The 20,203-nt window shown below is 39.6% G+C and overlaps 1 protein-coding gene across 3 annotated transcripts in view; it reads left to right on the forward strand.

Annotated features, from left to right (window-relative positions):
* CROT (carnitine O-octanoyltransferase) overlaps positions 1-20,203 on the forward strand; it is a 1,004,553-nt gene that overhangs the window by 3,757 nt on the left and 980,593 nt on the right. For all 3 annotated transcript variants that reach the window (XM_044067515.1, XM_044067513.1, XM_044067514.1), the window contains exon 2: positions 5,334-5,467. In XM_044067515.1, coding sequence (XP_043923450.1) covers positions 5,353-5,467 — 115 coding nt within the window. In that variant the 5' untranslated portion in view covers positions 5,334-5,352. The remainder of the gene's footprint in view (positions 1-5,333; positions 5,468-20,203) is intronic.

Below are 20,203 nucleotides of genomic sequence, written 5' to 3' on the forward strand. Positions count from 1 at the left end.
CAAGTTAATGCTATCAGTTTTACGCTAAACAATTTAATTTGTGATATCTTTCGTACTGTTTCACGCACGCTTGCTATGGGGTCTCAACTCAGTGGATGGGATAAAGCGAAAAAGAAAAGGAAAGAAGCAGCAGAACAAGAAAAGCTTTTGGCGAAAATTCCAAAATTGAGTTCGTACTTCGGAGTAAGAGCATCTTCGTCTCAATCATCTGTGTTGGATGCGAGTGCGAGTTCGAGTGCTCCTGATGACCAGGCCAAGCAAGATGAACCTGTGGAGGCACTGGAGGCAAGAGAGAATAAAGAGCGGGAATGTTCAGCGGAGAGAGAAGAGGGGAAAGGAGATGCTATCGCTGAAGCACTAGCGCCGACACTGGAGGTTTTCACCAATGATTTGGGACATTGGGGTGAAATCGACACTGACACTCGAGAATATTGGGCCAAGAAAGTTCCAAAAGACTGCCAACACACTGAATCAAAATTTGAAGAGAGTGCCAGATGATACCCAGGCGAGTCTTTCCAACGTCGATGCACAAAGGCCTTCTTTGTGCATACACATCCGCTCAATGGCGAAAAATCCTGTAGACAATGGTTGTGCTACTCACCTTCAACAGGGAAGGTGTTGTGCTTTGCATGCAAGTTGTTCGGCGGCAGTGCTGTTCAAGCGACCAAGTTTGTTTCTGGTGGTTTTCACAACTGGAGGGCAGGCAAATCCAGAATAAAAATGCATGAAAGCAGCAATGGACATTGCAAGGCTATGTTGTCCTTTGCGAGCTGACAGAGGGAGGCCGGTCGTGTTGACTACCTAGCCACCAAACAGGTCGAGGAAGAGTGGTGTTACTGGCGCCAGATTCTGAAGAGGCTCATCGACGTTCTGATATTCCTAGCTGAGCGTGGTCTTGCTATAAGGGGTGTGGATGAGATCATAGGTTCCGCTCATACCTTGACATCATTGAGCTGTTGGCGGAGTATGATACTCTGTTGGCTAGCCATATTAGAAAGTATGCAAACCACTGGAAAGGTCACGTTTCCTATTTGTCATCCACAATTTGCGAGGAACTGGTGAAGCTCATGGGACAAAAGGTGCAGGAAACCATCCTGAAAGAAGCAAAGGAGGTGAAGTATTTCTCTGTCTCGATTGACTCGACACCTGACGTATCACACCTCGATCAGCTAACAATTGTTATCCGGTATGTTCTGCCGTCGGGCCCAGTTGAACGGTTCCTGACATTCATGCCTATGATGATGAGACACACGGCGGAGCAGATGGCTAGCATACTTCTGAACTTTCTGAAGGAAAAAGGCTTGGATATTGCTAACTGCAGAGGCCAGTCGTATGACAATGCATCAAACATGTCAGGACGGTACAGTGGTGTCTAGGCAGTTGTGAAACAAGAATGTAAATATGCCGCTTTTATTCCAGGCTGCAACCACAGCCTAAACCTGGTAGGAGATCAGGCTGTTGAAAGCTGCGGTGGCTGTACCAGGTTTTTCGATTTTGTCAATGGACTATATGTATTCCTGTATGACTCAACATATCGCTGGCAGTGACAAAAGAATCGCTGCACGCTGGTGCTCAAGGGTTTGCCTGGAACCTGATGGTGTGAACGTGCAGATGCTGTCAAAGCGCTGGTAGAGGAGTGGAAGAGCATTCAGGAAGTCCTGGATGAGCTTCCGGGAGATGAGGTGCAGAAGGCAGATACGAGAAATCAGGCCAAGGGATTTTCATGCAGGATGGACGAACTTGAGACAGCAGTTATGGTGACTGCCTGGAACGATATCCTTGGCCGTCTCAACAGTACGAGCATTAGCCTCCAAGATCCTACAGTCATTCTGAATACGGCAGCTGGCTTGATGGCATCACTGGTCGACACAGTTCAGTTTGCATGGGACAGATTTGATGTGTATGAGCAGACGGTGACCAAAAAGGTTCAACACGGCGAATACAAGGCTAAGTAGCGTCCCGGCCTTAAGTGAAAGCGAATGCCTGATGAAGGAACTGTAAACGAAGCAGACCTCAGCCTAAGGGAAATGTTCAAAACTCAAGACGTATCTGGTCATGATGGACAGTCTGTTAGCTGAACTGGAAAAGTGGATGAAGGCGTATGACAATATTTGTAAAACGTTCGGATTTCTCTCGGAGCTAACATCATTGAGCATTGAGCAGATTGAGGACAAAGCTAAGAATCTCGTTTCCTCATATCCAGATGACTTGGAAGACACACTGGTGGCTGAGCTGATGCAGTTTGCTGCATTTATGCGCACTCAGAAACCGGTGACTGTGAAAGAATCAGCAGAGCTTACCATGTACAAGCTTTTGTCATTGTTGAATCTTTCTTAGACATTTCCAAACGTCAAGATTGGGTTGCGCATCTATCTGTGCATGATGGTGTCCAATGCCTCTTGTGAGCTGAGCTTCTCAAAGTTGGGGATAGTCAAAGGAGAGCTGCAGTCCTCAATGGGGCAGGAAAGGATAAGCATGCTGGCGCTTATGAGCATTGAGCATGAGCTGCTGCGCAGCCTTGACTTCACTGACACGATCGAAGAATTCGCGCTTGCTAAGACTCGAAAAACAGCAATATAAGTAAGCAGCACTAGCGCAGTAGTAAGACTGACAATATGCCCAGGTAGACTAGGTTAAGTTGATCTGGTTTAGCCTTTTCTGCATTAAGTGCACTTTTTTCAGACAATTGCTATTGAATGTTGATGTTACATAGCTTGATGTTAATCTCGAGTTATTACGATAATACGTCAACACGTCGTTGTTGTTATTCATGTTCAGAAAAGGCTGGCTGGTTGCGTCGCAAGCAATTAAGGCTTCTTGGTCGGTCTGAGTGCGCATGTACGGTGAGTGTCGAATGCACATGCACCAATGCCGAGAAAAAATAAGCCCTTTTTGCACTGCAGCATCAGGCCCAATTTGGTCTTAATCCGGCCTTGGCACCAAGCTGTTTTTGCCTGATTCAGTGATTACAGTACTGCAGTGTCATTGTAGGTTTCATAAAATATATTTAGGTTATGTTTTTGTAGGTGTGTTTTACATGGAAGGGAGCAAGCTTTAGTCCTGCAGTTAGTACTTTACCAAGTAAAGGGGTATGTGGCATTTCACATTCTCTTGCTGAAATAACAGTTTAATTTAGTGGCTCCTAGTAGTGATGTTCGAATCTGCCATGGTGCAGGCTATCATGCCCTTCCATAGGGAAAAAGGAGATGCTGTTCATGCTTTTTTCCCGTCAGAGGTATGAAATTGATGTCTGGGAAGCCTTTGGAGCTGAAAGGTGGATGGAGGTACAAAGAACTGGAAAACAGTGTGTGCTTTTCAGACTATATATACAAGATTTGTAGTCTTGGCATTATTAACTGTAATTATAACTAATATCTAAATGCTTGGTTATCAGTTACTTATTTCAGCTTGCATATTAAACCTTGTAAAATACAGCTGTACTATATTACTATTGTAACATTTTGACTTTGATGCTGCAGTGGCTGAATTGCTTCTAGTACTAGAAATTGCTGTCACATCTGATATCATCAATCCTAATACCCCAAAAGCTTACAGTTATATGTAATAAAATGTAGAATGCCCCACTTCACACCTGCACCCCCAGACTTGTATAACTTCAGGGTTGTACAACAAAGTGGAATGGAGAAAACTTGCCAGAAGAGCACACAGCCGTCTTGGTATTAATTTCTTTCGCTCTAACATGAGTGAGACAGTGATTTCTTTCTAATTGCTGATTGAGAACAAATGGGGTATAGGGCTGAAATCTGGTTGTGGTGAATCTGTCCCATCTAATAGCATAAATCATTTTAAGAAATGAAAAAAATAAGTGTGTATCAAGCTTTGTAAGTAAGCTGGTCCTAACATACTATGCATTACACTAGTCATATCAAGGATAGAAAGTCGGGCAATTCCTGGGATAAAAATATTAAGGGAAGTTTGAGCTGATCTTCACCTTCAAGTAAAACAACTGTTTCTTCTTTTGATGTTTTATTTGCTTAATGAATTGCTCAGTAGGAGCTTATTGGTTCACTTTAAAGGTGTAGCTTTGCAGCCTTTTACAAAAGGGTTTTGAAATGTATATGTTGCTGTTAGGATGACTCAACTCTGTAAATTGCAAAAAAAAAAACCAAAAAAAAAACGTTATTTATATTTCTCTCTGTCTTTTGTGTACATGGGTGAGGAGTCTGTTGCTTTGTTGGACTAGGTGTTTGTGCTTAAATTTTTTGAGTAGGAAGAGTTTCTGCATTAGATTGTGGTTGTGTGGTTCCTATGTATAAGGTATGTGTATATATTGCATTTAGTCCAATAATTTACAGATATTAAGCTTTTATATTTCTGTTTATTTTTACATATGTTAGTAACGTCATTTTATATTTAATGTGTGAAACAAGCCTAGAAAAATGTTAATTAAGGTTATAAAAAAGTGCTAATGATGCCTGCTGCTTAAGAACATGTACATTTGGTGAAATTACAGAATAAAAAAGTACTGGGGCCTTCTTTTTGGGTACTCTTAGAATACAGCAGGTGATAACAGCATGCCTGCAAGTTAAGTACTCTTATTTTATCTAGTTTTCATTTAAACTATAGCAAGATGCCAGATAAGTGAAAACATTGGGTGTATTCATTTGTTATTGGACTTCATTATTAGTGTTTACTTATTTATGTCTGTGTAAATATTATTTTATCAACCAATATTTAATGTGGTATTATTAGTCTATTGAGCCATGAGGCCATGACTTACTTTATGTTCGTTTTTAATCCTGAGCTTATTTTCTTTTTTCACATCCATTAACAACTCCTTTCTTACCGATTATGGTGCAACTCTGTGCAGTGGCTTTCTTCATCCTTGAGTCTCATTTATACCTTCAGAAGTGCTAATGGTTACTAACCTCGTTGTGATGATTAAAAGAGAGGGTGTTTTCTCTTTTTATAGTTCTGTATGTTTTAATGTTTTGTTAACCATTATTTGCTTGCTTTTCACCACATGTATCCATAAAAATGGTCACTTTCACACATCCATAACAATGGCCTGTGCATGTATAAAAGAATAAGTAGTTAATTAGAATTCTTAGGAAGATTTGGTACTAGACAACTGTATGAGTCAGAGACTAGTGTATTTAACTACATTTTCTTTCTTAACTTATTTTTGCCCATTTAATTCCTAAAGCTAGCCTTCCAGAACAGAGCTGGTAATTTTTTTTTTTAACCATTACTGTACTTAACTGAAAGTACTGCTTCAAGGTTTTAGTTTTAAAGGACTGTAAACCACTGGACCTGCTGTTTTGGTCTACAAATATCTTCCATCATGTGAAATTACTACTTTTATGTTGCAGGACTGTAACAAGAGCAGATATGGAAAATCAAACGTTCGAATGCACAGAAGAGCAAACGTTTCAGTACCAAAGCACCCTTCCATCTCTGCCAGTTCCCCCTCTCAGTGAATCATTGGAAAAGTATATAAATGCAGGTATCATTGCTGTTTCTTTCACTTGATTATAAATCTTGATCTTTTTCCTTCATGAATACTAGGGTGAAGAATCATTTATTTAGCACTATCATAAATGTGGACACCTTTGTGGTAAAAAGGCTGTGTGTATTTTTAATGAAGTATTGGTATATACATGTTAAAAAAAAACATTTTTACACAGTTTAAGTATAGATTGTTCTTGAATCGAGGGACTGTTTGCAGTGAAAGAAGCTACATGATGAACTGTTTTCTGTAGCAGAAAATTTCAGGACTAAAGTCGAATAAAGAATCACAGATGTTTTTGTAAGTTTTGTAGTCGATGTAGAAAGGGAAATTTGTTGGAGATCAAGTATGGTAGTAATGACCTACAACTGGTCGGACAGTAACACTGTATGCAGATCAGCAGAAGTGGCACTCGTCCAGGGTTCGTAACCTAAAGGGTTATTATCACTTCTTTCAACATGTTTTTTTTCTGTTTCTGAAGCTTGCTTTCTTGATTTCATAATTTGCATTGTTATTCCTTGTCTAAGGGCACTGTGGCTGTTAAGGATATGAAAACTTGTGCTAACTGAATTTAGTATCCCATTTCTGAAAATATAATGCTATAGTAAAGCTCAGTGTTTTCATTTGAGAGTGACCGTCCACACATGGTCTGTTAACTGACAGTGTTATCACATACTTGCGTATTATCGCAACCAGATTTTTGCGATAAAACTGCTTTCTTTCCCATGTGTAATTTAAACCAGAAATATATACAGACTCACACAGGGAATATTATCTTTAAAAAACACTTTGTATAGGTAGGAATAACTATGTAATATTTGAAAAAATGAGTATTTGTTTGAAAGTATGCCGTTCCCGAAATCATATCAGTCATACTACATTTCCAAGTCCTGTTATGTGTTAGGCACGTTCCTGTTCTCAAGCAGGTAAATGTCGTCAAAGTTTAACTTGACTTGTGAAGGATCATCTGTGTAGTTATTTACTGGTAGTGAACTGAGCCCAAAAAAGTAAGCAAAATATTCACAATGTGTTTGTGGGATTTGCTAAGGACAGAAAAGTGGTCAGTAGCACTTTTCCAGCTGTACGGGATTATACCAGCAAATTAAAGAATGCTGTTTAGGACATTGAATGAGATTGTGCTTCGGGAAGCAAATCTTTTGGAAATGCAATAGAGAGAAATGCTACCAACACATAGGAATTCGGGTTGGCAATTTCTTTTATGGCAGTAGAATTAATTTTTCAACTGCTGTCCATTTCATCTTTTGTTGGTCTAAACAGATGACATCAATAAGTTTCGGTCAGGAAGAACTGGAGATGGCTGACAAGACTGTCATACACTGGAGTAACTGTTTGAGGGATGTCTGTGTCTTACAAATGGAGAAACGGGACAAGAAACAAATCGGAGGGCCAGGGTGTATTGTGGAAATAGACGAGACATTTATTTACTCGTTGTAAAAGTAATGCTTGCCGTATTCTCCCTCAACAGTGAGTATTTGGAGGGATATGTAGGGAGACAAGAGAGACATTTCTTGTTAAAGTCCCCAATAGAACAACTGCAAAATTATTTAGCAAAATCACAGAATACATAAAAGAGGGCAGTACTATTTACTCTGATTCCTTGCGGTCATATAAAACCAACAACTACAAGAAGCAGGTTTTAACCATGAGAAAGTAACCATAACTACAACTTCGTAGATCCAGACACAGGAGTTCACACACAGCACATAGAGAAAATGTGGGGAATCTGGCAAGTGGAGGAACAAGAGACAGAGAGGAACTGCATGACATCGTTTGGACTCCTACCTAGTGGAATATATTTGGTGAGAAACACACTTGCACAGAAGAAAGACTGCTTTGATGCAATGCTTACGGCAATTGCAGACATCCCTCCCCACATAAAAGCAGTAAACCAGCGACTGAACAATCCACAAGTATACTGCCATAAAACATCCATTAAACAGTCCAACAGTAACTAGTATCCACAAGGATAACACCATCTGAATGCAAAAAATAAACCATTATTGTAAACTACTCCAAAAAATGATTATCATACTACCATTTAACAGAACAGCCTCCATTGTACAAGTACTTTATAAAGTGTGCACATACATATTCCCTTACTTGTTCTCCTTAAGTTCAGTTCTATTCAACAGTTTGTAAAAATAAATCAAACAATGTACCAAAAAAGATTTGCAGGTCTCCCTGCCTTATTCTCTGAAGAAGGTATTGTACACTTATAAGTAATCCATGTTGCAGGATGACAGAAGTTCAACCAAACATTTCCCAGGTGTCCGCGTTTCATTTCCTGCGACACAACAGCAGTGTATCCAACTTTACAGTACGCAGTTCAAGATTCACATCTCCACGTTGATTTACCTTACCAAATTTAAGGACAAACTAAGTCATACTCACTGAAAACATAAAATTCCACTGTAACGTAACTCCCACTATCCGCTTTAAGCCAACAAGTGTATTACCACAACCGCGAAAATCTGGTTGCGATAATACGCAAGTACCGTTATCACTAGTTCACGTGACTGCATTTGTGAGAAATGCCAGCATGAACCAGCAGTGTTTACAGCCCAGTGCCTCCTACTACCCATTGGCTCAGGTATTCTAATGTTTAAATTTAAAAGTCAAATGGTCCATTTTTAGCTGTATTGTGCTTGCCATCAGCATAAAAGGAAGACTTCAAAGCTGCTAAATGTATTGCATATATTGTGTGAAGCTGCACTTTAGATAATTTGCCAGTTATATCCTGCATTTGTATGGGGATATTGAAGGTCTTTTGAATGCAATTATTAGTTCTGGAACTCTTGTTTTAGTATGTGTGTGAGAAGTTCTGGAACTACAGTTTTAGTATGTGAGTACATGTGCAGTTTTGGCACTACTGTTTTAGTATGTGAGTATATGAACAGTTATAGAACTCCTGTTTTAGTATGCGAGTACAGTTGAAGTTCTAGAACTCTGTTTTAGTATATCAGTATGTGTGCAGTTCTGGAACTCCTGTTTTTGGATGGCATTACATGTGTGCCAACTGCAGTATTTCAGAATGAAGCTTGATAGCAGAGGTATATTTGTGTTCTGTCTTCTGTAGTCACAGAACAAACAACTTTTCTGGCTTTGTTGGAGTGTGTTTGCAATACATAGTTCATGGATTATGTTGCAAGGTGTTTTTTTTTGCACATGTGCTCTTTGCTCTTTTGTCTTGTTTACAAAGTGTGTGGATTATGATGCAGAATGTTTCAGGGATATCTGCTCTTCTTGTTTAATACTGGGATTATTTTAAGGTAGAGTTCAGAATGAGATGGTAGAATGTTGTTGTTGTTGTTGTTGGTGTGTAGATGGTAGAATGTCTGTGTGCTTAATAAAGGATTTTCGACTGGAAACAGACTGTCTACCCTGCTTTGATTACTTTTGAATACTTAATAATTCTGTATAATATTTCAAATTATATTTTTTATTATTTTTTGACTTAGGACGAGTTTAAGTTCACTATTTCTACTGCCATTAATCTGGCCTTATTAATATACAGTAATTAACTAGATGTATATAAATTGAAAATCTTCCACCCAAGTTTCTTACACAGTTTTGTTTTTGGACTCACTGCACTTGTTTAGTGGGTTGGTTGAGACTTTGGGGATACCACTGAGATTACTTGTTATATGTAATATTTACACACATACATCTGTCTTTGTATGTATGTATGTGTATGTATGTATGTATATATGTATGTATATACCCCCATATATACATATATGTGTGTGTGTGTGTGTGTGATATATAAATATATGCAGGTGTATTCTTTTTCATTGCATGTTTATTTTGTTTAGTCACAAATCAAATAAAATTCATTGAATGCACATTTTACTGAAAGCACATTTCATAGGGTAGACCATCAACTGACCCTGGAAACTACAGACTTATTAGGCTGACTAGTCCATGATAATTTGTTTCATGTCTTTGTGTATTAGAAGTGATCAGCAAAGACATAGGCAACCTTCAGACACAGGACCCAACCCAGTTTGGCTTTGTAAAGGGAAGGTCATGCCAACTAAACCTAGTGGACTTCTTTGAGAAAGTCGCCAAGGCAATGAATGAAGAGAAAATGGTGCATACCGCCTACCTTGACCTGGTTATGGCATTTGGTACAATACTCAACTCTGGTGTAGTTGTCAAACTCCTTGTACCGTGCATAAATCTTTACATAACTTGCTGGATTACTGCCTGGCTCTCAGACAGGACCCAGGAAGTCAGGATAGGTGATAACACCTCCACTAAGAGACTGGTCATCAGCAGGGTACCTCAGAGCTCTGTGCTGGAATTGCTCCTGTTTGGCATCTAGTACTCTGAGTTAAAGGCTAATATCAAGGGCCTTTGGCTGACTTGCAAATTGGGAGCTATCATAGATGCTCTCCAACGACACCAGCATCTTACAAGAGGGTCTAACACGGACAAATGACTGGTGTCAAAGTCCCTCAGTACAACTCAGTGCCAAGAAATGCATTATAGAGGCTTTTGGGAAAACTGCCACCGAGGCTAATTACACCTTAGATAAGACACCTCTAAGAGTTTACCAGGTAGTCAGGGATCTGGGAACATATGTAGACAGTAATCTGGCCTTTGACCACCATGTGGCCAAGGTAGTAAGAAATCGCTCTATGCCACCTAACGTATAAGTAAGGGTATGGCATCCAGGTCCAAAGAAATCATAGTGTCACTTTATTCTGCCCTTATCAGACCCATCATTGAGTATAATCCCCCCTTTGACATGTACCTGGCCAGATATATGCAACAGTTGGAATGCCCACAAAGGTTCCTTACCAGAAGAGTGCAGGGTGTAAATACATTGTCATGTACAGATCGCTTTAGAGCCATATCTATGTATGCTGTCTCCTGCTGGTTATTGTGAGGCAGTCTATGCCTGGCATACAAGGCATTTTCTGATCCAGCTCTGATGGATCTTTTGGGCATCTGCAAAACGAACCGCATCAGAAACACTAGCTCCAAGAATATCAATTTTGCTTTGACATAAATAAGCTATGCTAGCAAGAAGGATACGTGTCTCCAAGGATCCTCATGCTGTGGAACAGGCTCCCCATCCATGTGAAGCAGAGTCCATCCCTGACTTCATTTAAGTGTAACCTTGAACAATGGATGGGAAATCTGAAATTCACCCTGAGTCTGGGCCTCGTCTCTGTGATGGAGACGGACAGTAATACACAAACTAACATACCCCTCATAACCTCTAAAATCTTCTTGACTAACATTCCCCCTCCTAATAAACACCAGTGATACCTAGAGACACAGCTGGGTTGGATTGCATGGCTAGGCTTATAAAGGCCCTTGTCATTAGCTTAGTATATACATACCTATGAACCTAAGAGTAATTACTTTTTCTTTTATTTTGAGCTGTGGTGTCAGATCTCTGGGATGGTTTGGGGTTTCTAATACCATAACTGGGTCGAACACATTCCTAAGTCATGGTATGGTTAGAGTTCATGAGAGTAGCATTGTTTATGTCTTTCATGTTAGCCATAGCATGTGCAATGTGTATAGAATTGCCTCCTTCACTAATTCATGCAGAGCTACATTTACTGGTAGCATATCATAGTACAGCTGTAAATTGTTTTATTTATTTTTTAAACAAGAAACATCTTGATTAAATGATCACTTTATGACATAGGCAGTATTACATTTATATAAATTAAAATAGACTATATCGACACAATTTCAGTTGCAAACCTGATAGATTCCAAACCATGTTGATACAGTTGTAGTTGCAAACATTATATATCACTTGTAATATATCCAGTCATTGTTGGTCAGACATTGCATAACTTATTTATATCCTGCCTTCTTTTAAATCTCCTCCCTCCTCTGCTACCCTTTCTAATGATCCCAGTTCCAGTTGTTTTATCTCTGTAACTATCTTTGCTACTTCTAGTAGCATTGGTTTAGACTTTAATTTCCATTTTATACTGATTGCTTTTTTGGCAGCAACCATAATTAGAATCAGTAAAGCCTTACTACGTCTAGGCAATTTCGATTCTGTATCCTAGCTCAAAAAAATAATTTCCTTAGTTACGCCAATTGGCTCACCCAGTATCTCTAACAGCGCAATCTGCAGGGACTCCTTTAACGTCTGCCAACTCATTGCACTCCCAGAAAATATGTTCCCAGTTAACTCTTTCTTCCTCATCACACCTCCAACATATGCTGTTTACCTGAGGAAAAATTCTTTGGAGTCTACTTGAGTTGTAAAAATACCTTTGTAAACACTTCCAACCAAAGATCCTAAATGTTTTAGACTTTGTTGCATGTTTGGAAGACACACATATTTCCCCCCATTATTTCTTTGTGAATATTGTATCCAGTCTCTCTTCCCAATCCTTTCTAACCTCCTCTGACTGATACTTACAGTTATCATGCAATATTTTTTATGCTGTACTAAATATTCCTTTCTTCACAACAACTTCTGTTATAGATTCTACTAAAAACAATACCAGTGCTGGTCTTTCACTTAGGAACCCCCTATTTCTTTCTCTTTGCCTATACTTGTATCAATCCTCGATAGGGAAGACAGTCTCTAGCCTGCAGTCCAAATAAGTTCTTGGCATCTTGTTATTTGCTCCCAGTATGTTGGTACCTTTGCCAGTTTTGTCCAAAAAATTCCAGCCCTCTCTTGCCTATTGTCTGTATACCTAGTTGCAGTGATCCGTATTGGCAGGATCTCCTTTCCCCTTCTCATGTTAGCTTAGTTTTTAGAGTACTTTCTACTGCTTTTTGAATATAATCTGTATGATTGTTGTATTCTCCTTAAAGGTCCGAGTTACTCTGAAATACCCCTTCAAATTGAGTAATCCCAGTCTGCCTTGTTCTGTTGGAAGCATGACTGAGTAAACAACTAGTAATTTAAAGGCATTGTGACTGTTCAAATCTACCCTATAAGGAACTTAAGAAAGAGCAGGGTTGAATTGTTTTATAGTTTGTTGTAATTTTAAATGGATTTTTTATTGTGGAACTAGAGTTTCATGATGTATTTAATGTTACACATTTTTTTGTTTTACCTATACAGTTGGTATTGACTTATGCATTGTATATGGTTTTAAGTGACACTGGGTAGTTTGGTACGTTGCTCTTTTAATAAGTAATTATGGAGTGTCAGTCATTGTTATGTGGGCACACCTTATAGGGTAGATGTGTATAAAAATGTGTTCTCCACACAGTGTCTTCAGATTCTGATGAAGTCCACAGGCTTAGTGGACGAAAGTGCTTAATTTAATAAAATCTTTTCTTTTACTTCGGGTGGATCTTTATTGTCCAGGTAGAATTAGCAGCCAGATTTGAGCGTTCACAATACCTTTGAATTAGTAGTTGTTCTATTGGAAGACTAAGCTTATCCCACTTAACTCTTGCCATCTTCCCCTCCCAGATAAAATCATTTAGCTCTTTATAAATTGCTATCCACAACTTCTCTGGTTGATAAAAATATGCCTGACCTGTGTATAAGACTAAAGGGACTAAAACGTTTTAACTGCTTGTATCTTACTATTGATATCCATGTAACAGAGCTTCCGTTTTCTCGGTTTTTGTATTCTTTTGTTTAGTCTTCTCCCATATATCCTTAGCTGCCACACCTGAATATTTTTTAATCCATACTCCTAAATACTTAATTTTATCATGTCCCCATAAATATGGATATTTATTTATTTTATTTATTTGAAGTTTGTTTGCCAGGATGGTCAGTTGGGCCGAAGGAGCCCATTTTCAATGGAGTCCTGAGGAGAAAAGCTCCATAGATACAATATATAAAATAACAGGTTGTTATAGTACAAGAAGAGTACATGGAAACAAAAGTATATGATGATACAATTTAGAAGATAAAAACAGAAATTATATAACAATTAATAAAAGTTTACAAATATATAGCCCCTCTCATTGCAAACATAGATTTTAAGTCTATAACAATAATAAGTAGGTATTTACAAGTCAGTTAAGCTAAAGAGCTATTTACAATATGTATGTTCCCACAGGGGAATTAAGATCAGTGGGGGGGGGGGTATGTAGGTTAAACGAGGTAAGGGAGAGATGAGTTAGGGGAACTAGAGACAGAGAGGAAAATGGAGAGATAGATATTTGAGTTAGGATAAAAGGAGAAAGGGAGAAGTGATAGGGAGCAAGGTAGCTGCTGGGGATGTTATGCAGGATGGGAACATGAGCATTCCCAGAGAGATGTTAGGTGTGAGTGGAGCAGAGTTTTAAAGGTGGAGGGGGGCACTGTTGAGGTGAACATGAGGTGGGAGAGAGTTCCAGAGACGTGCTAAGGAAAAAGAGAGTAAAAGTTTGCCTGCTGGACAGGCAGGTTTGTGATGTTCCATCACATTCTGAGTATTGGTTCTTAGGAGTCTGCTAGGTAGGTGCATTGTAAAGGTTGAGGCAAGGGAGGGGCAGAGAGAGGGACTGAAGATGAGTTTTTGAGCATGAATTGAGTGTAGATAAGGTAGTTGGGCAGCTCTAGCCAATTTAGTTTGTGGAGGGCAATGCAATGATGAGTGGAGAATCTGTGTCCAGTGGTGAATTTGGCGATTTTGTTGTAGCAGGAAGAGAGTTTAGTTTTAATAGAAGATTGTAGGTCGGTTAGGACTGCGGCACCATAAAGGAGAGAAGGGATGAGATATGTGGTAGAGAGAAGGAATCTAGTAGATGGAGTGAGGTAGCGAGGTAGTTTCTGGTGTGTTTTTTTTTTTAATATTTGTTTGTATATGGGTATCAAATTTAAGCTGATTGTCAATGAGAACTCCTAACCATTTTGCATTAGATACTATTTCAAGAGAAGTGTTATCCTGACTGGTGATGGAGAATTAATCTTTGTTGATAATTGTGGTTTTGGAAGGGGTGAATATCATGAGTTTGGTTTTTGATGCATTGAGTGCCAGGTGGTTATCTAACTGTTGAGAAGGCATCTTGGGTTAATTTTATGAGGGTGGGAGTGGTGTTAGCAGAACAGATAATTGTTGAATTGTCTGCATATTGGACGATTTTTGCATTATGGATAGTGTGGTGGAAGTCATTTATGAAAATATTGAACAGTAGGGGACCTAATATGGAACCCTGGGGTACATCAGTGGGGGTGTTGAGGAATGAGGAAATTGTTTTCTTCCATCTAACTGCTTGTTCCTTATTGGAAAGGTAACTGGTAAACCAGTTGATAGAAGGGGGGTGATAGATTTAGATTAGAGAGTTTGGTTAGGAGAATGGTGTGAGAGATGGTATTGAAAGCCTTAGAAAGGTCTAGAAGGAGGGTGGATACAATACAGCTGGAGTCATGGGCTTTGTTCACAGTTTTAAGGAAGGAGAGTAGTGCTGCAGTAGTGCTGTGATCAGGCCCGAATCCATGTTGTGTGGGAGGTAGTAGGTGATTGTTGATGAGGTAGGGTAATAGTTGCAGGTGGATACACTTTTCAAGTAGTTTGGAGATGGGAGATAAGATGGCAATAGGTCTAAAGTTGGGGATGTTATTATTGTTTCCTCCTTTGTGGAGGGGAGTAATAAAGACTTTTTTCCAGAGTTGGGGTACATAGCCTTCTTGGATTGACTGGTTTATAAAAGTACAGGTGGGGAAGGCAATGGCTTCTGCAGCTGTCTTTAGGAAGAAGGAAGGGATATTGTCAGGGGCATTGGAGCATGGTTTTAATTTCTGAAGGAGTTTTTTTATAGTTGATACTGGGATAGGTTTCAGAGAGAAGAGAGGAAGGTTTCAGAGAGAAGAGAGGAAGCGGGGAGGTGGAAGTATTTGAGGAGGAGATAGTGGAAGGTGTAGCTGAGTAAGTAGGGTTATTTGTGAAGGATGATGTTAATTTGGTTATGGAGTCGATGAAGCTGTTAAATTGGGAGGCTAATTCGATATCGGAAGCATTATGATCAGGGCAAGGATTTTCCTTTCTGCCTGGGTTAAAGAAGGTGTAGATACTATCCCAGAATTTTTTAGGGTTAGTCTTATGGTTATTTTGGAGTGTGGTATAGTAGTCTTATGGTTATTTTGGAGTGTGGTATAGTAGGATTTATGATTTGATTCCTACCCTGGATGTAAAGACATCTCCGTTATCATATTGTAAATTGTAGTATATGAATGTTAATCACTAGTCCGTTGTACTTGCAATGTTTTTACTATGCCATTGTAACTATATCTATAATAATAGTAACAAAATATCTTACTGTAATATTCTGCTTGTTTTGGAGCGTTTCTCCCCAGGACTCCATTGAAAATGGGTTCTTTGTGACCCAATGGACTATCCTGGTAAACCAACTGCAAATAAATAAGTGATGAGCTTTTTAACTCTGTTGTGGAGTATTTTATATTCATTTTGGCTGACTAGGGTTTTATTTTTATGGTGGTGTTTCAAGGCTTTATCACGGAGGAGCATGACAGCTAAGGTGTCTTTACTTAGCCAGGGGACGGTGTTGCTTTTTTAGTTTTCAAGGGGGCAAAGGTGTCTAAAGGGTTTAGAAATGTATTAAAGTAGGTGACAGCTTCATCTAGAGGAAGAGTTTTTAGAGGGCTCCAGTTGAATTGTTTCAGTAAGTCAGAGAAGGTGTTTGGTGTTGGGATTGAAGTGTTTTAAGGAGCGTATAGAGATGGTGGTATGAGACAGCTGTAGGGAGGGAGAGTGTTGATGAGTGAAAATGGGAAATTGGTCACAAAGGGAGTCAGGGAGGGTACTGCTAAAGATGTGAGTGAGATACCAGAATCCAGTCAAGGGTGTTTCCAGTGGAGTAGTCCTTTGATGGTCTGTTTGTAGAGTTGATAAGCTTATGAAAGTTGTAGAGGTTTATGTTTAGGGAGTTAGTGGGGGATTGAATAGAGGACAGTTAATATTCACGTCGCCTAAGATTATAGTCTCATTGGTTATGTTGGTGGTGGAGAACCAGGAGAGAATATCCTCGAGGATAGGGGTATTGTCACCAGGAGGGATATAGAGCGAGGCTATGCATGTGGATTTATGCCTGTTTAACTGGAGTAGGACCAGAATTAATTTGGTGCTGGCAAATTGGGGGATGGGCTTGGTGTATGGAGTAACTAAAAGGGAGGAAGAATAAAGGAGAGCAACTCCATCACCTTTGTTGTGGGCTGTGTCTTTTCTAATGATACTGTAGTTCAGGGGAGTTATTTCAGAATCTTTTAGGGAGGGTTTTAACCATTTTTCGGAGATTGACAATATGTCAGGTTGGTTATGGAGAAGTCAGGCATGAAAGTTGGGGATTTTGTCACATATACTTTGAGAATTCAGTGCTGAGAAGGAGAGGGTTTTTTCCTGGTGAAGGTGGTAGAGGGGAGGGTTGAAGTGCGAGTGGGAGAGGGACCTGGGTTAGGGTGTATATCACCGGAGAGAAGGATGACAATAAGTTGGTGAATATGGAAATAGAGGTATTTAGACTGTTTAGTGTCTAGTTTGAGGGTTACATGTTTTATATGTGTAGTGCTAAATAGGGTTTGAGTCGTGGGAATGAGTTTATAGGGGAAGAGTAGGGAGTAGTTGAAGTATAGATAAGAACTTATGAAGGTAGAAGAGGATATGTGTTGCCTAGGGATTGAACTAGTTGTATGAAAAGGGGGGTGAGTAGTAATAAGGGGTCTGGTGAGATAGGTTAGATAGGACAAACTAAGAAGTAGTAGTATATGGATTACAAGTGAGGCTGGTTTTGTAAGCATGGTGGTAATTTATGGTTTGAGTGGGGGAGAATGTTGATATGAGTGGAGTATGGGATGGCTGTTAATGAGTTTGACTAGATGTTATGAAGTGAGCAGGGGTGGAGCTAGGAAGTAAGGGATGGGGAAAGGTTTTAGTTTATTGGATTAGGTGGAGTGGGTGTGGCTGTAAGGGTATAAGTTTAGATGCAGTGGGGGCGGGTGGAATTTGGGGGCAGGGTAGGGGAGCGAAGTGAGCCCGCAGGGCGAATGGAGCGGGTAGAACCAAGAAGAAGGAAGAAAACTTCCTGCAGGGCAAACGGAGTGGGTAGAGCCAAGAAGAAGGAAGAAGACTTGGGCTACGAAAACAAATCAGTGAGGGCAGGAGTAGAAACTCAAAGGTAAGGAGGCACAGGGGATAGGCACAGGGCAATGTGTATTTAGGTAGAAAGAAACAGAGAATTCACATGGGTATGGAGGTAGAATAGGGCAGTTGAAGGTTAACTGAAATGGTCTATGCCTAATAATGAGACAGGAGAAGTCATTAGTGGGTGGATGCTGCCACCTGGTGACCAGACTGAGTAAATACAGTGTTTTGGCACAGCACTCAGACGGGTAGGATGGGATGGAGCTTGGGGAGCTAAAGAGAGCCTGGGTCCATGTTGGGCTGCTAGCTAGTGCATGCTGGGTCAAAAACAACAATTAAATGGCATAAGATATTTACACAATAAGGTACATACACTCTTTTGTATTTTTGGTTCTTGGGGGGGAAGCAGTGTAGTTTCTGAAAGCACCGGAGGATCCCTTTAGATAGTTCTTTCAGGATGGGAAGCCAGGGTAGTATGTAGAACAATGTAGGACACCTGGGGTAGTTTAAACATAGTAAAAGCAAGCTGTAAAAGGAATAATAAGTGATTATTGGTACTATTGACATAACAGCGAAATAACAGCCTCTAAGAGGGAAAGACTTCAGTTAGGTAGTTTAGTTTGTGTAGTAAAGGGTAGCATAGGGATGATGAGAAGTGAGGGTGTGTGTTTGTAGGAACTATAGAGTTAGGGAAGACTATGGGGGGAGGATAGTGATCATAAAATTAATCAATCAGGAACAGATAGGTACTACAGTACAGCAGGACATTAAATCTGGACTATAGACAGTGTATCACAGTAATCAAGAAAACAATCAGTGAGGGCAGGAGTATAAACTCAAAAGGTAAGGAGGCACAGGGGATAGGCACAGGGCACTGTGTATTTAGGTAGAAAGAAACAGAGAATTCACATGGGTATGGAGGTAGAATAGGGCAGTTGAAGGTTAACTGAAAAGTTCTATGCCTAATAATGAGACGGGAAAAGTTGTTAGTGGGAGGATGCTGCCACCTGGTTACCAAACTGAGTAAATACAGGGTTTTGTTACAGCACTCCGAAGGGTAGGATGGGGATGAAGCTTGGGGAGCTAAAGAGAGCCTAGGTCTGTGTTGGGTTGCTGGCTAGCGCACGCTAGGTCAAAAACAATTAAATGGCATAAGATATTTACACAGTATGGTACATACACTGTTTTGTGTTTTGGTTCTTGTGGGGGGGGGCAGAGTAGTTTCTGAAAGCACCGCAGGATCCTTTTAGATAGTTCTTTCAGGATGGGAAGCCAGGGTACTGTGTAGAACAATGTAGAATGCCTGGGGTAGTTTAAACGTAGTAAAAGCAAGCCACGAACGGAGCCAGCAGCCGATGGCACGACAGGACTGGAAGGGGACAGTGAATGTTTTAAAAATATTGTTGAACCAATAATTTACCGCTTTTGCCTTTGTTTTAGCTTCATTAATTTTGTATCCCATAAAGATCTGAAACTGTCTCATAATGTTCCACAACACTTTAATGTCCCTTTCTGGTTTTGTCAGGTATAAAATAATATCACCTGCAAATAGATTTTCTTGACTACCATACCAATTATATCTTCAAATTTCTTTTCTTGACTACCATACCAATTGTATCTTCAAATTTCTTTTCTTGACTACCATACCAATTGTATCTTCAAATTTCTGAGTCCCTTATTTTCTTTGGCTATAATGCAAATAACAAAAGAGGAGAGAAGACATCCCTACCTGGTTCCTCTGCTCAAGCAGAAATTATCAGAAAGGACCGCACCCACTTTAATTCTCACCTCTGATCCCTCATATATGCTTCTAATCAGCCTTATCATTTTTATCAGAAAATGCAGATATTTCTATTGCCCTTCTCAAAAAGTCCCAGTTTACTCTGTCAAATGTTTTCTCTGCATTAGGACCTACCACCATGGTATTTTCTTACATTCTGCTTCACTCCAGATCATCAGTGTTCTGTTAATGTTGGCACATGTTTGCTTTCCCTGCACAAAACTGCATTGGTCCATATCTATCAATTTTGGCATGACTTTTGCCATTCTTTTACCCATTATAGACATAAACACGTTATAATCATGGTTTACTATTGAAACGGGTCTGTATGAAGCTGGAGCTGATGGGTCTTTACCCTCTTTAGGTATTACAACTGCTTTCTTCCAGGATGTTGGTACTTCTCCTCCTCTTAAAAATACTGTTAAAGAAAATCTTCCAGTCTTGGTCATTTTTCCTACTAGCTTCCATACTTCCACAGGAATACCATCTATTCCTGTGGACTTTCCTGTAGATTGGTTATACATCACAACAATTTTTATCTCTTCTCCTCCTGACTTCGCTGTTAATAATTGAGCCTCCTCTAGCTATATCCTTGGCCTATTTTAATTTTTCCATAAACATTTCCATTTGTACCTTTTCTTGATTTTCATATTTTCTGCTGTATACAGACTCATGGCTTTGCCAATCTTTTAACCACATTTTTTTTACACTGCAGTGCCTACATTTCCTAAAACTGAACATGGAGAAAGAGAGAAGGGAGAAAAAAATAACTGAAAAAACTTTTCTTTATAACCTGCAAAGAAAATTGCACACCATCAAAATCATATTATTAAGAAAAAAAAGTGTTTTACTTGCAGTTAATTTTCTCCCTCCTCTTACCCTCCAAGTATTTTTGCG

Source organism: Protopterus annectens, chromosome 3.part1 (genome assembly GCF_019279795.1).
Source record: "Protopterus annectens isolate FY-2018-M chromosome 3.part1, PAN1.0, whole genome shotgun sequence".
NCBI lineage: Eukaryota > Metazoa > Chordata > Ceratodontiformes > Protopteridae > Protopterus > Protopterus annectens.